The sequence below is a fragment of the Chamaea fasciata genome, unplaced genomic scaffold (genome assembly GCF_029207755.1).
Source record: "Chamaea fasciata isolate MVZ Bird 193981 ecotype frontalis unplaced genomic scaffold, bChaFas1.0.hap1 SCAF_8, whole genome shotgun sequence".
Lineage (NCBI taxonomy): Eukaryota > Metazoa > Chordata > Aves > Passeriformes > Sylviidae > Chamaea > Chamaea fasciata.
Window position 1 is genome coordinate 5432590 of NW_027094093.1, and position 16591 is coordinate 5449180.

The 16591-nt window shown below is 39.7% G+C and overlaps 1 protein-coding gene across 4 annotated transcripts in view; it reads left to right on the forward strand.

Annotated features, from left to right (window-relative positions):
* KANSL1L (KAT8 regulatory NSL complex subunit 1 like) overlaps positions 1-16591 on the forward strand; it is a 55807-nt gene that overhangs the window by 32272 nt on the left and 6944 nt on the right. For all 4 annotated transcript variants that reach the window (XR_010722089.1, XM_066189457.1, XM_066189459.1 and 1 more), the window contains exons 6-11: positions 5913-6060; positions 9201-9311; positions 9692-9826; positions 12132-12256; positions 13092-13216; positions 14027-14081. Coding sequence is in view for 3 of the 4 variants with exons in the window: in XM_066189457.1 (XP_066045554.1) it covers positions 5913-6060; positions 9201-9311; positions 9692-9826; positions 12132-12256; positions 13092-13216; positions 14027-14081 (699 nt within the window). In the remaining variant the exon portion in view is untranslated. The remainder of the gene's footprint in view (positions 1-5912; positions 6061-9200; positions 9312-9691; positions 9827-12131; positions 12257-13091; positions 13217-14026; positions 14082-16591) is intronic.

A 16591-nucleotide genomic window follows, 5' to 3' on the forward strand; every position in this document is an offset into this window, starting at 1 on the left:
TGGTATAATCTTGCCAGCTCTTGCTGTTGTATATTGCTACATTTTCTTCTCTGCAGTCCCAACTGGCAGTTAAGTAAGAGCAGTGGAATGTCTGCTTTCATTTAGTGGTTTGAAAAAAAAAGGGAAGAAAAAAAAAAATGTGAGTGCTTGTCCAGAAGGCTCTAAAGCAGACAGGAGAGAAGTATTTAAATTCTAGCATATGAGTTTCTTATTTTGATTTCAATCTCATGCTGCTTCTGTGATTTTTGCGTTCAGGAGCATTCCCACTCCATGTCTGCTTCCAGTGGTATTTTTTGTTGATGCCACTTGATAAATACATGTGGGTCTTTCCCTGAGTCTTGTTAATTTTCAGGTTTTTGGGAAGAGTGTGTGTATATTTTTATTTATATATATATGTATGTGCACACACATATAATTTGTACTGTATCCAGCATGCATATCCTTTATCTTACCTACTAAATGTCTGCTGTTTGCTCGGGGTCTGTACCTGGGAGGAAAGAAGTTGCATTGAGTGGAGTCTACTGGTTGTCTTCCTCTCCCTTGGTATCCCTAGATACTGGCTCCACCATCTGCTTCAGCATAGTTTCCTGGCATTGCTGACTTCTGAAAAAATGTTGTTTTGTTGCCAAGTCTCCTGCAAACTGGTTCAATGCAAGCGATATGATACCTCTGTGGATATGTCAGTCTTGTGGTCTGGGAAGGAGAATCCCTTGGTTACCAAGTTTGTAAGTGAAAATTATAGTTAATGAAATTGCAACTTTAAGCCTGGAAGTTTAAAAAAAAAGGTCTTCTGTTAGTTAAAAAATCAATGAAACCTGAGTGCCAAAAGAAGTTCTTGTATGCATTCAGCTGCTCTGAATGTGTGAGAAGATTTCTGTCTCTGAGGGAGGGAGGCATGAAGGCAGACAGGAAGGGGACGGACACCTCTATCTTTGCAAGTGTGTGATACTGCCAGTAGAACTAGATCCATCCTCTGAAGTTTGTGGCAAGCCAGAAAGCCTGTGAACTCTCTTTTCTCAGAATGAAAAACCTTCATGCTTTTTACAGTCTTGCACCTTTACTGCAGTGACATTTCTGTAGTGTTTTGCTGATCACATTTTCTCTTAATTCCTGCATGGTGTTTTTGAGAGGATGTCCCTGTGGATTAACATGTCTTTCTTTCTCTTGGTTTAACTGGTCAAAAAAGACTGAGCACTAACCTTGATTTTTCAATTGATTGTCTAGTTGAACAAAACATCTTTGTTTCAGGATGTAGGAGACAGTATGCACTTCTGCAGGGCAGGTGAAAGTCTCATTGGCTTATTGCAGGATTAAAGAAACTAAACTCCATGTATGCTTAGGAGACGTGGGTGATCTCTGAGAACAGTAGAAGCTATCACTCCTTGTAGGATATTGACAAAAACCCCTGAATTTGTGACAAGTTGGATGCTGAGTAAGTTTTCATTAGTGTTTTATGAAACTCCGTGTTCTCTTCCTGGAAAAAATTGGTCTCTGCCATAGCATCTGCCACTTTATCTTTATTGACGGCTTTGGAGGGGCCAAGGGAGATGAATTTGTTTACATCCTGGGGCAGTTTGCATCCCTGTACCTGATGTGCATGGGAAAGGTCTGTCCATTTGACTTCTGTAGAAACTTCATCTGGAAGGGAGGGTCTGACATGGCAGGGTGTATGTATGTGTCACCATCTCTTGTGCATCTTCCCATGTAGGAATGTCTTAGATGCTTTGCTCACTCTCTCTCCTGTTAATAAGAAAAAAGGTCTTGGAGGCTTTCAGTTTAACCTTTCACTGTCTGTGTATTGTGTGCTGCCCAAAAGCACTCTGCACTGAAGAGCTGTACATTTACCTTGTGAAACACAAGGTTTCGTGGAGCTGTGTGTTGTGCCAGAGGAACACAGCTCTGCTCAAGCTGTTGTGTGCAGAAGAGGGAAGCCACGGAGGAGCAGGCTGTCCTTAAGGCAGATATAAAGCACTGAGGCAAGCAGGCTACTCTGTTAGTTTGATCTGTAGACAGCACAGGATTAAAAGTTGGTGTGTTTGGTGTTCAAAGGGTTGGTGTGCTTGGTGTCAGCCACCCACACAGAGGTTATTCTGAGTCCCAGAATTAAATCTCTGCAGTTTAGTTGGCTACCCATGTACTGAAGAACAGTTTTTAATATTGAGGCAGGTAGCTCTTTTTTGATATTGCTGAAAACTGAGAGTGTAGAGAGAATAATTGCATTTTTCCTTGCCTTTTTGGGTTTAATAAGAGTAATCAGGAGCAGATATGACAGGTATTCAGCAGAGTGTATTTGAATTAATTTAATTAACTTCCTGGATTCAGACACAGTGGCATGATTGAACTGTGGCTCTCTGTACTGTTACACTTGGGCACGTTTCCAAAAATGGTAGGAGTTTTAGTGATCACTAGCTGAAACCACAAAATGAGGATTCACTTCACAATTTTTTAACTGAGAGCACAAAACATTTTTCCTTTCAGTTATGGCATTCTTCATAGACTCACAGTTTTTTCTCTGCAGAAGGAGGGGATGGCCAGTAGAGTTCAGCCTTCTGACCCTTCAAGAACAGAGGCGTGAGCCAACTGTACTTTGTCTAATGCATCAGTCAGTCACAAGCAAGCACAATGATTGTTTTGAATATCAAAATTAATTTCTCTCTATAACCTTCTGTAACCCAGTAAAGCAGTACTAAGGGGGAAAAAGTCCAAGTTCAAAAATACATAACACTCTGGAAAATTAGAGTCTGTTGGTTGACACCATTCCATTTCATAAGTTTAAACCAGAGGTGCTATTTCAGTTGAATATTTAAAGCTTGCACACTCCTCACTTCCTCTTAAATGCAGTGACTTTTCTGTGATACAATGAATTTTTTGTAATATTGTCCTTCATATCTCTTTGAGCTCAGGAAGCATGAGGTTTTGTATTTCAGTAATGAAGAAAAAGGTTTCAGGAGATCTATAAGGTGTAGTATAGCAAGGGGAAGGGGGAAGATCGATAAGAGTTCTGTAATCTCTCATGCTTTCTGGAGGTTTGGTATTGTGGTCAGGTTTGCTCTAGGGGCCTGTCTCCTAAAAGCTGTGTGCCGCGATGTTCCTGTGTCACTGCTGTGGCTGAATAGATACACGTCAGCTTGTTTTCAGCTGGGTCTTGGTGGATGTTTTTGTTGCGGTGTTAAAGTTTCGATACTTGACTGCTGTAAAAGGCAGTTGGTTTGTAGTTTGTATTCTATTTGGAATTGGAAGCAGGGAGAGTTTAGTTTTCCAATAAACAATTCTTCCATTTTATTTGAATAAAAGTTTAATCGCTTTCTTTGAGTAAAATGCTTTCATTCCGGTGCTAAGGGCTTCTGAATTTTTTTCATCAAGAGTTGATTAAGTCAGTGTTTCTGAGAAACGTCATGATTTCACTAATTCAGCATTTTCCAGTGGAAGACTACTCCATCAGAAATTTAAACCAGATCTGGTGCTAGGAACACAGACACTGGACAAATTTCTTAGCTTTTTTTCTCCTACTAGCTTCACAGGCATTTAAATAAAACTGTTCTTCCTTCTATGAAGTCTATATTTTCTTCTGGATTACAAACTGTCTTAATGAAAACTTCCATTACTTAGGTATTGATGCCAGAGCATGCAAGGCACAAATTCAGGCATAAGGTTTTGTAATTCCCACCACAGACAAGTCAAAGAAAAGAGTTTTCCATTTACTGATATTGGCAGATGGATTTTAATATAGTTTCAAAATGGATTTTGACTGTGAGGTTGTTTGACCATCTATGCATGTTTTTGAGCTGGCTCAGCTTTAATAATCTGGATGTGTTTGGGGCTAAAGTGAATTAAAGTAAGAAAAAGTGGGTAAGGACTAAAAGTCTGGATGTCAGAATGTCTTGGTCTTATCTATATACTTTCTAGGTAATTTTACTGATTAGTTTTTGGGAATTTCTTTTTAAAGAATGAGCGAGATATTTATCAACTGTAACATGGATTCACTTCTATTAAAAAAAACAAAACAACAACAACAAAAAAACAACCAACCAAACAAAAAAACCCCCAAAAAACCAAGACAGGTAGAAGTGGTGCCTTGCAGCTTAAAGAGTAGAGATTTTGTAAGTTACTTCATTTCTAAAACCCAAATATCAAGAGGAAATACACTTCTGTGCAGTTTTGAAAAGCAAGCCCTTAGTGCATTGCGATAGAGCAACTACCTAAAAGCTCTTTAGGCTTTAGTGTAATGACCCATATAATGGGAAACATGAAGTTTGCTTTAGCATTTATCCCTCTAGTGTTTCCAAACACAGGACCCAGTTCTGCCAACACTTGATGGATGTTTAAAGTTTAACAGATGAAGAGTCCCATATGTCTGTCACAGGAAAATAGCAGAACATTGATTTGAAGGAGTCCTGGGCTAGGAAAGAATTCTTTCCAAGTTGAAAGCACTTGTGCATGCACCTTTGTATGGAGATCAGGGTGAATTTAGGACTGTTGATATTTTCCTGGGGAGGAAAAAAACTTAAACACAAGAACCTTCCCCCACCATCACTGTGTTCTCTGCTTCAGCATCATAACATGCTTACTTGATTTTAATAGTTTCTGAGATACAGTACCAGCATAGAGAACTCAGTAACTGAGAAGAAAGGAAGAGATAGAAAGGAGAACTTCTTAATGTAATATTTTCTGAGATAATGTGAGTTGTGAATATTGATGCCATGTGGCAGAAGGACTGCTTTCGCTAAGTGGAGTGAATTTTATGTGCTAGATATGATTGCTGCATCACTAATTCATGAATGGCAGTGCTAAAGTGCAGCCTGGAGTATTTCAGGCAGGAGAAAGAGTTTTCTTAGATTCAGAAAGCAGAAGTACAGAAAATACAAGTGTGTTCTTTGATAGTCTCGCCCTTGTGCTACACGTTTCCATAAAAAGTCATAAGAAAATGTCATATTCATTCTTCCAGTTTTTTACGCTGGAACTGTTTCCCAGGGGTTGGTAAATGTGATTGTTGGCACAGTGATAGCCTTGAGACCCCCTGAGTACTCCAGTGTCCTTTTCTCTCCCTTCCCATTGGCGGGATCTGCAGCATTTGGTGAAATATCAGAAACCTGTAGGAGCTTTTAAAAATGTCAGTGTCTTTGGGCTTACTACCACAAGTATCCAGTGAGTAAGTAACTTATGCCACATTATTTCCCTGAAGTACTTTTTGTACCACATTCTGAAGTGCAGACTACTGTTTGCTGCTATCTTGTATCATCATATTTAATTCTTTCCTTCTTTCAGAGCCTGCACTCTGCTGCTTATTCCTGCTCATTTTCACCCTGCCTTTTGCCTCAGTCCTGCTACCTCACATCTACCAGTTCATCATTTTACCTTCCATACTTTAACAAGTTTTGCAGCCAAGCAGCTAAATTGCACCTCTCCTCTTTTTAGAAATTCCTGTTACTACCTATTAATCAGTTCTTAATGTATCCTTCTCTGTGTTTATTGCTGTGTATCTTCTTTCTGTTGCTTATCTGATGTTTAAATTATAACAAGGTGAAGACTTTGCCTTGTGTAAGTACACAGTGTGCTCAAAATGTTCAATATAGTTTCTTGTATTAAAATGTGTGAGCTCAAGTTTGTCATGGGATAGATCAAAATAATGATTGGAAACAGTTTCATTTTCTGAAGGCTTTGACAGCTGTTTCCTGGTCCTAATTGAAGGAACAGTTGGTATTCTTTGAATTGTGCACTGTTGTCCATAGTAAGTGAAGGTAAATTGTATTTAGACTGTCTGGAGGTTGTTGGAATATTCTTCCCATTCACATATTAAAGAGTGTCACTCACTGAGTTGTTGGGTTGTTGGATTTTTTTTCCTCTTCTGGTCTAATTTGAAAGACCAGAAGAGTAAAGGAAATGTTAACCTTTGTTTCTGTGTATTCTTGCAGACTTTCCCATCTAGAGATGCCTCCTTTCCATATAAAACTCACTTGCCATCCACTTTCAGCAGCAGTGAGCACAGCACAGAATCTAAAATCCTAGATTATGTGCAAGAGCTGGACTCTTCCTTCCATCCTGTCTTATCATTCCCTTCAGGTAAGTAATGCCATGACTCTTAACAGAGTGGCTGTGCTTGTGACAGCTGTAGAGGTTGTGGACTAACTTGTCTTCTCAAGGATTTTTAGGACTTAGTTCTCTTAACAGAAAACTTCACACTGTCAAAATACATGAGTTTAGACTAAGTGAAAGTCTTGACTTGATCCTGACTTTTGAAAAACACACTTTCTAAGTTTCCCGTACTAGGAATGTGCCTACAGCCTTGAAAGACTGGTCGTGAAGAAGGGTGTGCTTGGGTGTTTCATGGTGTGTCTGATTGAGTCAGTGTTAGTCCTTTAGAGATGGTGCTTCTGCCAGCACACTACCATACTGTGGTTGTATTGTTTTCATAAGTGACTTTCTTTCTGTTCAGGCCCTTTGGACTGAGTCTAAAAAGCTTTATTTAGGTTTTCTAATTATTTTTGTGATAGTCAGCCTTTTTGCTCATCTTTGAAGTTTTGTGGTTTCTTGTCATCTGTTTTTTTGGTCTTTTTGGACAGTAATGTAGGTGATGTTGTCTGTGACTTCAAAATAACAGCCTAAATGCTGTTATCAGAAGAAGAGATTGAATTTTTGTGGGATTTTTTTGTTTAAGAAAAAACCTACTTCCAGGTAGTTACTGACCAGTACAGGGATTATGCTGTTCTGGGGGGCTTCTTTGCCACAAAATAATTCTGAAGATGAGGCTGGGACTTCCATGGAACTGTTTGAATCTTTAATCAAACCCAGTGTTCCCAGAATGACAGTGTAGACACTGCAGCCTTGTATTAGGAAGTCAGGAATTGACTTAAGGCTTGGTTTTGGAGAACTTGTCACTGGCCTGTAGAGAAGACCCAAGTGTGGACATGGAATCCAGAGAGAATCTAGAGGAAGCCTCACCTCTGGCAGTTTGCATCCCACATATGGGTTAAAAAGGAGATAATTGTAGGAGCAAATAGGAGAAATTTGCTCCCTCACACCAAGAGTGCAACAGCAAACATCCCAGTCAGCAGAACTCTGTTGTGGACAGAAAAACACCATCCAAATCTTTCCTCTTTTACACCCACTATCACTTCCCCTGACAGCCCAGCTGGACCCCATGGGTTTAGACATCTCTTCAAGGACAGTCTGTGCCCCTTGTGTTCATTCTTACCTCCCTCTTAAGAGAGACTGGGGTGTGTAGCAAGAACACGGACCTTTTGTTTTCTCAGAAAAAGCTTTGTCATAAAAAAAACTAAAAAGCTTTGGACTGTGCCGTGGCTACTGTTGGATGCTTTGCCAGGATGGAGGAGGAAAACTGTTTGTAGCTTCCTTCCAGTATCAAGAATATATTTCTTAAGGAATATTTTTTCTCTTTTCCAGGAGCCTTACTAATAATAGTTGAGACAGGGAAAAAGTACTGGACCTGCTATCTCCTGTTCAAATGCAGCCCTCACTTTTGAGGGAGGCTAGATTCATGCTTTACTTTGTGTACTTTGCTGTCTCTACCTCCTCATGTAGACCAGTCTATTTGACATTTTCTTTCATGTGGAGGAATTACTGTGAATAAATGCATGGTAGAAATTTTCCAAGTTGCAACATCCTTCTGTTTCATGTTTTCTTTGCAGCTTTCTTGGTTATCCCCTCCCAGAGCAATAACTTCTCTTAAAATACTGCTTGTGCTGTGCCCGCATCTTTATGTATAAAAATTGTCAGCAGAGTAAAAGAAAAGGGGTTTGCATTCATTTTCTCTGTATGTTGAAAATACATTGTTGGCATCGGTTTCATTTTGGAACTCTGGGAGTTTGATTTTTTTTGTGTGTGCAAGGAGGGTTTCAAGTTCAAGATTCAGATGTAGTTCTCTCACCTTAGTTTTTCATGTGGTTTGCTTTAAAGGTGAATCATAATTGGCAGGCAGTCTAGTAAATGGTGCAGTGGGACTGGCTCACTAGTGTCCTCTCTTCCGGAAGCATAGTTATCCCTATGTCAAAGTCTTTCTTTCACAGTTTCCAAATTACCAAGGATCTTGACTAAAGGTGTGAGTGGTTGCAGTATCACTTTAACATAACAGCACCTCTTTCAATTTGCACCTTGATAACTGGAAAACTAGTTTGTATCTAAGAAGTTTAGGTTTCTGGTGTTTCTGCACCTAAGCTGTGGTTTGATTGAAGCAAGCACTCCTGCCCTTTCAGTTAAGATACAGGAAGACATAATAAAAAACCTGAGTCACCCAGATGGTCTCCCAGGTTAAAAAAAACCCCAAAAACAAAACAAAAGATCAACAAAATAGGAGAAATGCTTTGGTTCTCCCTTTACTTAAATGTTGTGACTAATACACCTTTCAGACCTTCTTTGTTTCACTTGGGAGTAGGAAACACAGCGAAAACCTTGAGGTGTTTTGAAAAAGCAATCAAATTAGATCCATATCAAATTGAAAAAAAAATTATTGTTCTTTATATTTAGCAAAACATGTTGAAAGTTTTTTGTCCTGGCACATCCTGAAGGCTCATGAGGCTAAGACTGTGCATAAATACATGTAGTTTAATGCCCACCCTTGGGCCCTGCCCACAGTCCTCATTCTGAGTGTACTAGCTGTCAAGCCTACTTCTTACATTGACACTTCTTTTCAATTAAATTTCACTTCATTCTTGTAATTTTTTTTTCCAGAAAGACTTTCAGAGAGAGTTTGGGGTTTTTTTAAACCTTTTGCCTTATAAGATGGGGTAGATTCCTTATCACTTGAAATGTTTTGCAGGCCAATTCTGCATTAGAACTCCTATCAGGCAACGAATTACATTGCCCTGCTGTAGACTTTTCCAGGGAGATGGAGAAGGAATGTACTTTGGAAATACCCATAGGCTCCCAGCAGTAACAAATTCCAAACGCATTAATTACTTTTACTCAAAAGGCTGAACCGAAGCCTCTTCACATTGCAGGAGAAATGCTCTCTGCTGTGCTGGGTTTTGTCCAGGAGCTGGTCAAGAGGGAAGACCCCAGTCTTATTCTCACTCAATACCCTCCAGAGTCTGTTTCAGTCCTTAGCAGTATTGCTCAGATTTTGTTGAATGTGATGGGTGAATCAATGCCTAGACCTCTAGTGATGATGCATAATTCATTGGCTCAGAGGTGGCAATCTTTCTAATACAGACACTGTTCCTTTGGATTTCTGCTTTGTTTATTAGATATTCCTCTTCACATATACTTTGAAACATTATTAAGGAAGGATGACATCAAAGGAGAACCTGCTGATACCTCGTCTTTGGGAGGGGAGTTTAAAGTCTCTGCTGACAATGGTATGTAAAGCAAAATACTTTAATATTTGCAAGGCCATTTTTCATTCATCGGTATTTTCTGCCATGAGGAGGTTCAGTTTATGAACTTGTCACAAAGCAGGTTATCTGAGAAGGTAACTGAATATGGCTTTAGGTGGAAGAGGAATCTCTTCTCAGACCACAGTGTCAGGTTGTCCTTAATTGCACTGAGATGATCCCACCAGAGCTGTAGGGGGATACTACAAGTTGGGGGAGTTTGGTGCCTGACTGCAGTTCTGCTACTGTTTGGATTCCTATCAGAACTTTGGGGCTATTATAAGTAGTTCAGCAGTTGAGTTTTCCTCTAAATTGTACTGATGAAAAGTAATTTCCTGACTTGATACATGCTTTTTCTGTTACAGACTATAATCCACATGTTTCTGTCAAACAGTGGAGCAGTGGCTGTTTGTCTAATTCCAAATCTCAGTTGGTGTTAGGAACACCTGACCAGCTGTCCGAAGGAAGAAAGAAAAGGCATCTAAGTGAGACAGCAGTAGGTAAGAGAAAAACAGCATTGCAAGAGGCTACTACATGTTTTAAAATATGTACTGCATGAATATCACTGGGCTCTGAGAGTTGTCTCCACAAAGGATATGAAGAAACAGACTTAGAACACCATGAAAATAATTTGCTATTTTAAAGCATAGTAATCATCTTTCTTCTTAAGTGTACATACAGAATGAGACAAGCTGCTGTATTTTATTTTTGGAGTACTCTTAAAGGAAACTGCTCAGCAGTTCAGCGTGTACTTCCAATACTGGGTGTCATTCTTAATATGAAAGGGTTTTTTGTAATAGTAGTCAGTGAAACAGATATTGCTAAGTTATCTGTTAAGTCATGTGCCCAATGAAACATTTACTATTCCTGGCATCTTTGTCTACTGTATTTCATTTGTTGTGTGCTGTCATTGGTGGTTCTGGATCCCGTCCAGACTTTTAAGAGGACTTGTGGATAGCCTGTTCTTACTGTGTTTTTACCCTTGTTACTTTTCTATTTTAAGCCACTCAATCTCTACTTCGGCACTTGGTAAATCAATAGGAAGTGCCCTAAAAGTTCCATAGAACAATGTGATAGCGTAGGGATAAAAAAATTAGCATACCACTGGAAAGATAAAAGGCATCTTACCTCTCCAGGCTGTTAGAATGTAAAGCCTAACAGATTCTATTACAGATTCATTTATGTAACTTTTGGAAAACCTTTGGCAAAATTCTTCGCAAGGCATTTGAAGAAAATAAGTCACTGAGCAAGAGGGGAAACCATATTAGTTTAAAATTTCTCTTAGGAAAGAATTAAAAGGTATAAATTATCAGTTAACATTGTGGAAAAATTAACTGCTGGTGCATATCCAGGCAAAACTGATAGTGCAGGCTTTCACTAGAGGTGGAGATACAGGAATTACTGCAGAGATGAATTAATACAAAATTATGATCTAGGATTAAAACAAACCCCAAAGCCCACAATCCACAACCCCAAAGCAAGACCAGCCAACTAATTAGAAAATTTTAGGAGAGAATATAAGCTGTTTTGGGGCACACTGAAAACTGTTTTAGATTTAGATGAGGGTTGTTCTTTGAATCGTTCCCCTTGTGCAGTGCAGCCTCCTCTTACACTCCGTGCCCATCTCCAATGGAGTGCTGTGCCCTGTCCCCTTCCACCACCAGTGACCCTGTTTTCCATGCCACAGCTCCCCTGACCACTTGCTGGTCCCCAAGAGGTGGCTGCTGACACAGTGTTTCTCAGTTTCTCTAAGTGTAGTCATGAACGCTGAGATCAACAACTGGAGTTACTTGGGAGCACTAGTAAGAGACAAAACATCTTTCTATAAACCTTTTGAAGTTACCATTTGTCTTCTGGCAACAGTGTTTAGGTTTTTTATAAATGGAACCAAAAAAGCAATCTTTTATCATGAGGATCATCCCAGTGCCAGAAAATTGTTCTGTGGTACATTCATGAGTAGGAGCACAAGTTGTAGCTTATTAGTGATATGGGTGTAGTACTACATATTTATTCCTAATTTGGGCTCTGTCTAGGAGAAATTGTCCATGAGGAAGGTCAGCCTAATGAACAAGGCCAAAAATAAAAGCTGTGTGCCAGGGAGTTGCAGAGCTGCCTGGGAGATGGTAGTTCATGACCTTGACCCTGTCTTCAGGATCAATCTTACCTCTTTTTCCATGTTGGAATACACCCATTCTTTTTTGTTTGTTGGTATATTGAGTTTTCCTTTCTTACTGGAAATTAGGGAGAAGGAAAGAGAACAGGTGGTTAAATTCTGAATCCCACCTAATTCTGTTTATACTGGGACTGAATGGACGTAAACAGGAATTACAATTTGTCTGGAGCAGTGAATCAGAGGAAACTGCCATTTGGAGGTCTAAACTGATTTTGTTTGTTACCCTTGCTGTCAGTTTTATCCTTTATTAAGGAAGAAACAGTTGGAGAGAACTTGTGAGATGCACCCCAGAAGTGCTGCTGGGGAACAGAGGGAATCTAAGTCAAGATTGCATTTACTCTGTGTGTGTAGTCTATGACAGCTCCTGAAAAAGAGAGTCAGGATTTGCCCTTATGAAGCTGGTTCCATGAGAAAAAATCCTTTATAGAACTAGAGGGATGAGTTTTGTGGAACAACAATGACAGCATGAATAGCAAGTGTTTATTTAGACGGCTTTTTTTAGTATCCGGTAAATTGTAAGTGGCTCACTTGAAGGCGTCTAGAAATGACTTTATTATTACTGTGTGGACAAATATCTGCAGTCTAATAGGCAACAGCTGGTGTGTCTTCTTTATTGCTGTTTTTTATGACAGGCGAAAGCAGCGCTCGGTTTGAGACATTCTCCTTCCAGCATGCAGAGCCCGAGTCCCACAGCAGTTTTACTGCCACAAGCAGTGTCAGTGCCATGTCTCGGTCCACTCACAGCTCTTCATCACAGGTAAACCAAAAATGTGTCACTGTCTCAACTGAAATATCAACAGAGAGTTGTGCAAATTAAAGATCCAAAGCCACTTGCCTTTTGCATCTGATTTAGTGTCATATGACAGTGCAGAGCATGTTTACAGTGAATTAAGCAGATTACATTAACTAATTTATTCCAGATTTGAGTATGTAGTGTTTCTAAAACAGATACTTTCTTGTAAAAGAATTTTGAAGATCGTATAACTGGAGTGTAAGTTTGATTTATTGGCATTGTGCCTTTTTTTTCCCCCCAAATTTCATTAAATACACCATGATTTATGTTCCCAGTTTTACACTAGGGCACTCACAACTTTTTTTTTCTTGGTGCAGCTATATAAAATGGCCTCGTGGTGCAAATAGAGTCACAGAATCTGTTAACTCTCAGTTTCCCTATTTCAAACCCCTTGTGGGGAAATACAGGCGAAGTCCCTGGTATATAATTTTCTGAGGAGCAGCAGCACTCTGGCTCAGTGTACAGAAACACACTCTTTACTGGAGTTAATGGAAAATTCACGAGGACATTCAGATTCAGGTCCCATGGTTTTGCTAAGCCTAGTGGTGTTCTGGTGCTCTGTAAGTCACCATGTTCTAATGCAGAGTTGAGTTTAAACGTGTGTCCTACACGGTTTAGACAGCACACGCTCCTTTATTCCCTTGAATCAGTCATCCTCAAAGAGCACGTGAATGAACCCTTTAGAACAGTCTGTTTCCAATAAAGTTCAGGCTTTCTTGTCAAGTTCTAATGTTTCTCTGCTAACATGTATTTCCTATGATTTGAGCTGATATCCTCCTGTGTTGATTCTATTATTCAGCATAACTCCAGGAGGAGGTTGAGAAGTGAGAGCTCCTATGATATAGACAACATTGTTATTCCCATGTCACTGGTGGCACCATCAAAGTTGGAGAAACTACAGTACAAAGAAATCCTTACTCCAAGGTTAGTTCACAGCCTCCTTAATTGCGAAGACATGAAAATGAACATGAGAACATGAACTAAGAATATAATTTACATGGACTTAAAAAATGTTATAATATTAAAGATGATCTTCTCATGCACTTGGATTTCTGTCTGTGCATTTCAGTTCATGTGACTGAAGTGGGAAGACTGGACAGCTGATAGTACAGGAGAATTGTCTGATATACACAGGGATGTGGCAGATGCACAGACTGCCTAAAAGTAGAAGTGGATTTATATCATCTTAATTGTAGTTATGGCCTTTAATATACAATAAGGCTGACAAGCTCTGAATGATTTTTTGGAGATTGTTGTGTTCTTTTGTGTGTTCCTAAAAAAGTAGTAAACTATTTTCTGTGAATTAACAGAAATGAATTTAGCTTTTTTTTTTTTTTTATTTAGCCATACTGATAGAGTAGAATAAGCTTATTTCTTTCCATACAATGTAGGCCTACAATCCATGATTCTAGAGACTTTTTTCTCCTTTGTTTTAGAAAGAGAACATCTTTGGATTTCAAAAACAGCATAATTGGTCCTTTCTGCTTCAGTGTCTTAGTAGCACTTTGCCTGAAGTGCTAAATGTACTTGTTCTATACTTTAAATCCATAATATGTGTTTGCTTTTTTATTGTCTTTTAAGTTAAAAAATATTATTACAACTGTATTGAATATCTTAAAGACTTTGTTAGGAAAATGAAAGGTTAGATACCTTGTTGGGAAAGGAAAATAGAAATTTCAGGCATCTGTTACCAGCATCTTAAGTTTAATTTGATTTTCCTTGTCTTATTTCTAGCTGGAGAGTTGTTGAACTTCAACCTTTAGAAAAATCTCAAACAGATGAAGAAGAGGTAGGCTGTATTTTAATTAAACCACTAAGTTTATATGAAGTAGATACAACATATAATTGGGGTAATTGGTACATTCTTGCTGAAAATGCTGACTTTATACAAATCCCAGTAAGTTTCAAGTTTCAAAAATAAAGTGTTAGGTATCAGATTGTGAAAATGCATCTTACCTTTACAGTGGGAGTCAGAAATGCAAGTATACCATTAAAGTTCCTTGTTCATTGTTTGTCTGGCTCTTCTGCCCCTTGCTGCTGCACAGTCAGCTCTCCCAAAGGGTCCCTTGGGTCAGGCTGTGCCACCCTGCTCCTGAGCACTGTGATGCTGCCTCTCCCAGTGTGACTGTCTTCTGGGGCCACCAGTGCTGTCCCTTCCCCTCATCCCCTCCTTCCATGGCCAGTTCCCATGGCATGTTGCTCTTCGTATGGTAGTCAGGCATCTTGCCTGTGGGTCCTGCAAGTTTCCTCAGTTTTCTTTGCAGTATTTGTTTTCCTGCAACCCTCCTGTTGGGGACAAACTTTTCTGCATTGTCAGGAACAACATAACATTCAGCATTTCCTGCCTGCCTGTTGAGCTAAGTTTGCAAATTATGGGCTAATTTTGCTTCCTTGAGACATAAGAATCTACCTTTTTCTTAAGGGCATGTCCATGGACTTTGCAGCTGGGGGTCCCTTTCTCCCCTAATCAGGGGTTTCAGCATTTCCTAACCTCGGGGTGAATGTACCTGCAAGTCTGGTCTCTAGGCTGATTTTCTGTCCTTCCAAGCTTTTTGCGGCTTCTTTTCTAGAAACCAGTCTGTTTTGCTGTTCTTTGGACATCTTTTGTCTCCCTCCAGTCTCTGCCACTATCACCAATTGTAACTGTAGGATTTGTACTCCTGCCTTTATGCACAATATCTGTTCTGGAGCTGCTATTTGAGAGAATCTCTACAGCAGAGGTTTAGTTGCCATAGCAGTAGAAAAATATGGCATTTAGGTAGCAGTGCAGAAGGTTATATTAAACTCAGTAAACAAATTATTGTGTCACTCCCTTGGGGTAGAACATAGGCTCTCCACAAAGGCACAAACTGCCTCAGAGGTTTACTAGGTCTGCAGCTGCCTGCTCCAGAACCTTTCCTTTAGGAGAACATCATGGTCTCAGCTCCTTACCCAGTGTAGCTGCACTTGCCTGGCAGCATACTCTTGGGTTGGAAGGAAAAGCTGTCTCTGTCCCTGCCTTTTACAGTGCACTTGAGAAATTCCTGTGAAATCTGAGATCAAATTTGTGTCACTTCCACCCACTGACTTCTGAGTTAGTACCATCCCAGCTAGCAGGAAACGTGCCTGTCCTTCCTTTGTACTGAGAAGGTCAAATTCCACACACAGAAGAACTCTCCTGCAAGGATATTTAATTAAACCATTTGGAGAATAACTAATAAAGGCAGCAAGGGCACACTGTCCCTTGAGCATCTACTGTTCCTTGCTGTCTTCATCCTGGTCTGTGGGGGGGAGTGAAGAATTTCAACAGTGGTTTGCACTCAGGGCTTCAAGGAACTTGCTTGGAATCAGTGGATTTCTTGTTTAGATTTCAGATCCCATGTGGAGATGAGTTGTCTCATGCCTTTAGTGTATTTTGCTAAGGAAGTTCAAGGTCTCTCTCTGAAGCTCATGGACTAATGTCTGAATTAGAAGCCCACCCAGTACATTTGTGTTTCCGTGACTCTCAATCCTGTATGATTCATATTCGGGCCAGGAAATCACTTGAGTTAACAAAACAGCAGCTTTGCCTCCTGCTGTGGCCCACTGCTTCTGTATCATCTGTCAGCTACTGGGCAGAATGAGGGGAAGAGATGTCAGACAGAGAAAAATGCTAATGATCTCGTTTGTGTAAATCATCCTTTGCCAATTTCCCCCTTTCTTTTGGGATCGTGTTAATTAGTTTGGATGTTCTTCAGAGTACTGAGAAAAGGTGATTGACCATAATTCTTCAACTTCCTCTAGCTTTTGCTACTGAGTAAGCTTGTAAAAAGACATGAGGAAACAGCGCCATTACCTGTTGGCATTTTCGGCACTCATGCTCTGACACTCTTGAAATGGCTCCGTGTGCTAAAGTCAAGGCAAGCTTCAGTAGGTCATTCATATAACACAAGGGAAAGCAAAAGATACTTTCTGCTTTTATTTAAAAAGATACTTTCTGCTTTTTCTTTGTTTCACTGCATAGTAGCCTGTGGTGGTATTGGAAATGATATAACTCTAAATTTTTTATTGTGATACTACATGAATAGTTTCTTCTCCATCTTCTGCATAATATCTTCAGATCTTCTGCATTGCTAAATTTTAGAACTTCAGAGTTGTCCCTGTGTCAAGCAGTATTCAGGGATTTCTGCCACTGGATAACTTTTCTCTTCTTCATCTTTGTTGTCTTTGTCTTCCTAATCTTTGTCTTCTTCTCTGTCTTCTTCATTTAGAGGCCTTCAATGCTACAACCCCTATCCATGCAATAGACCTGCATCCAGCATTTACTAAGTTACAAAACAA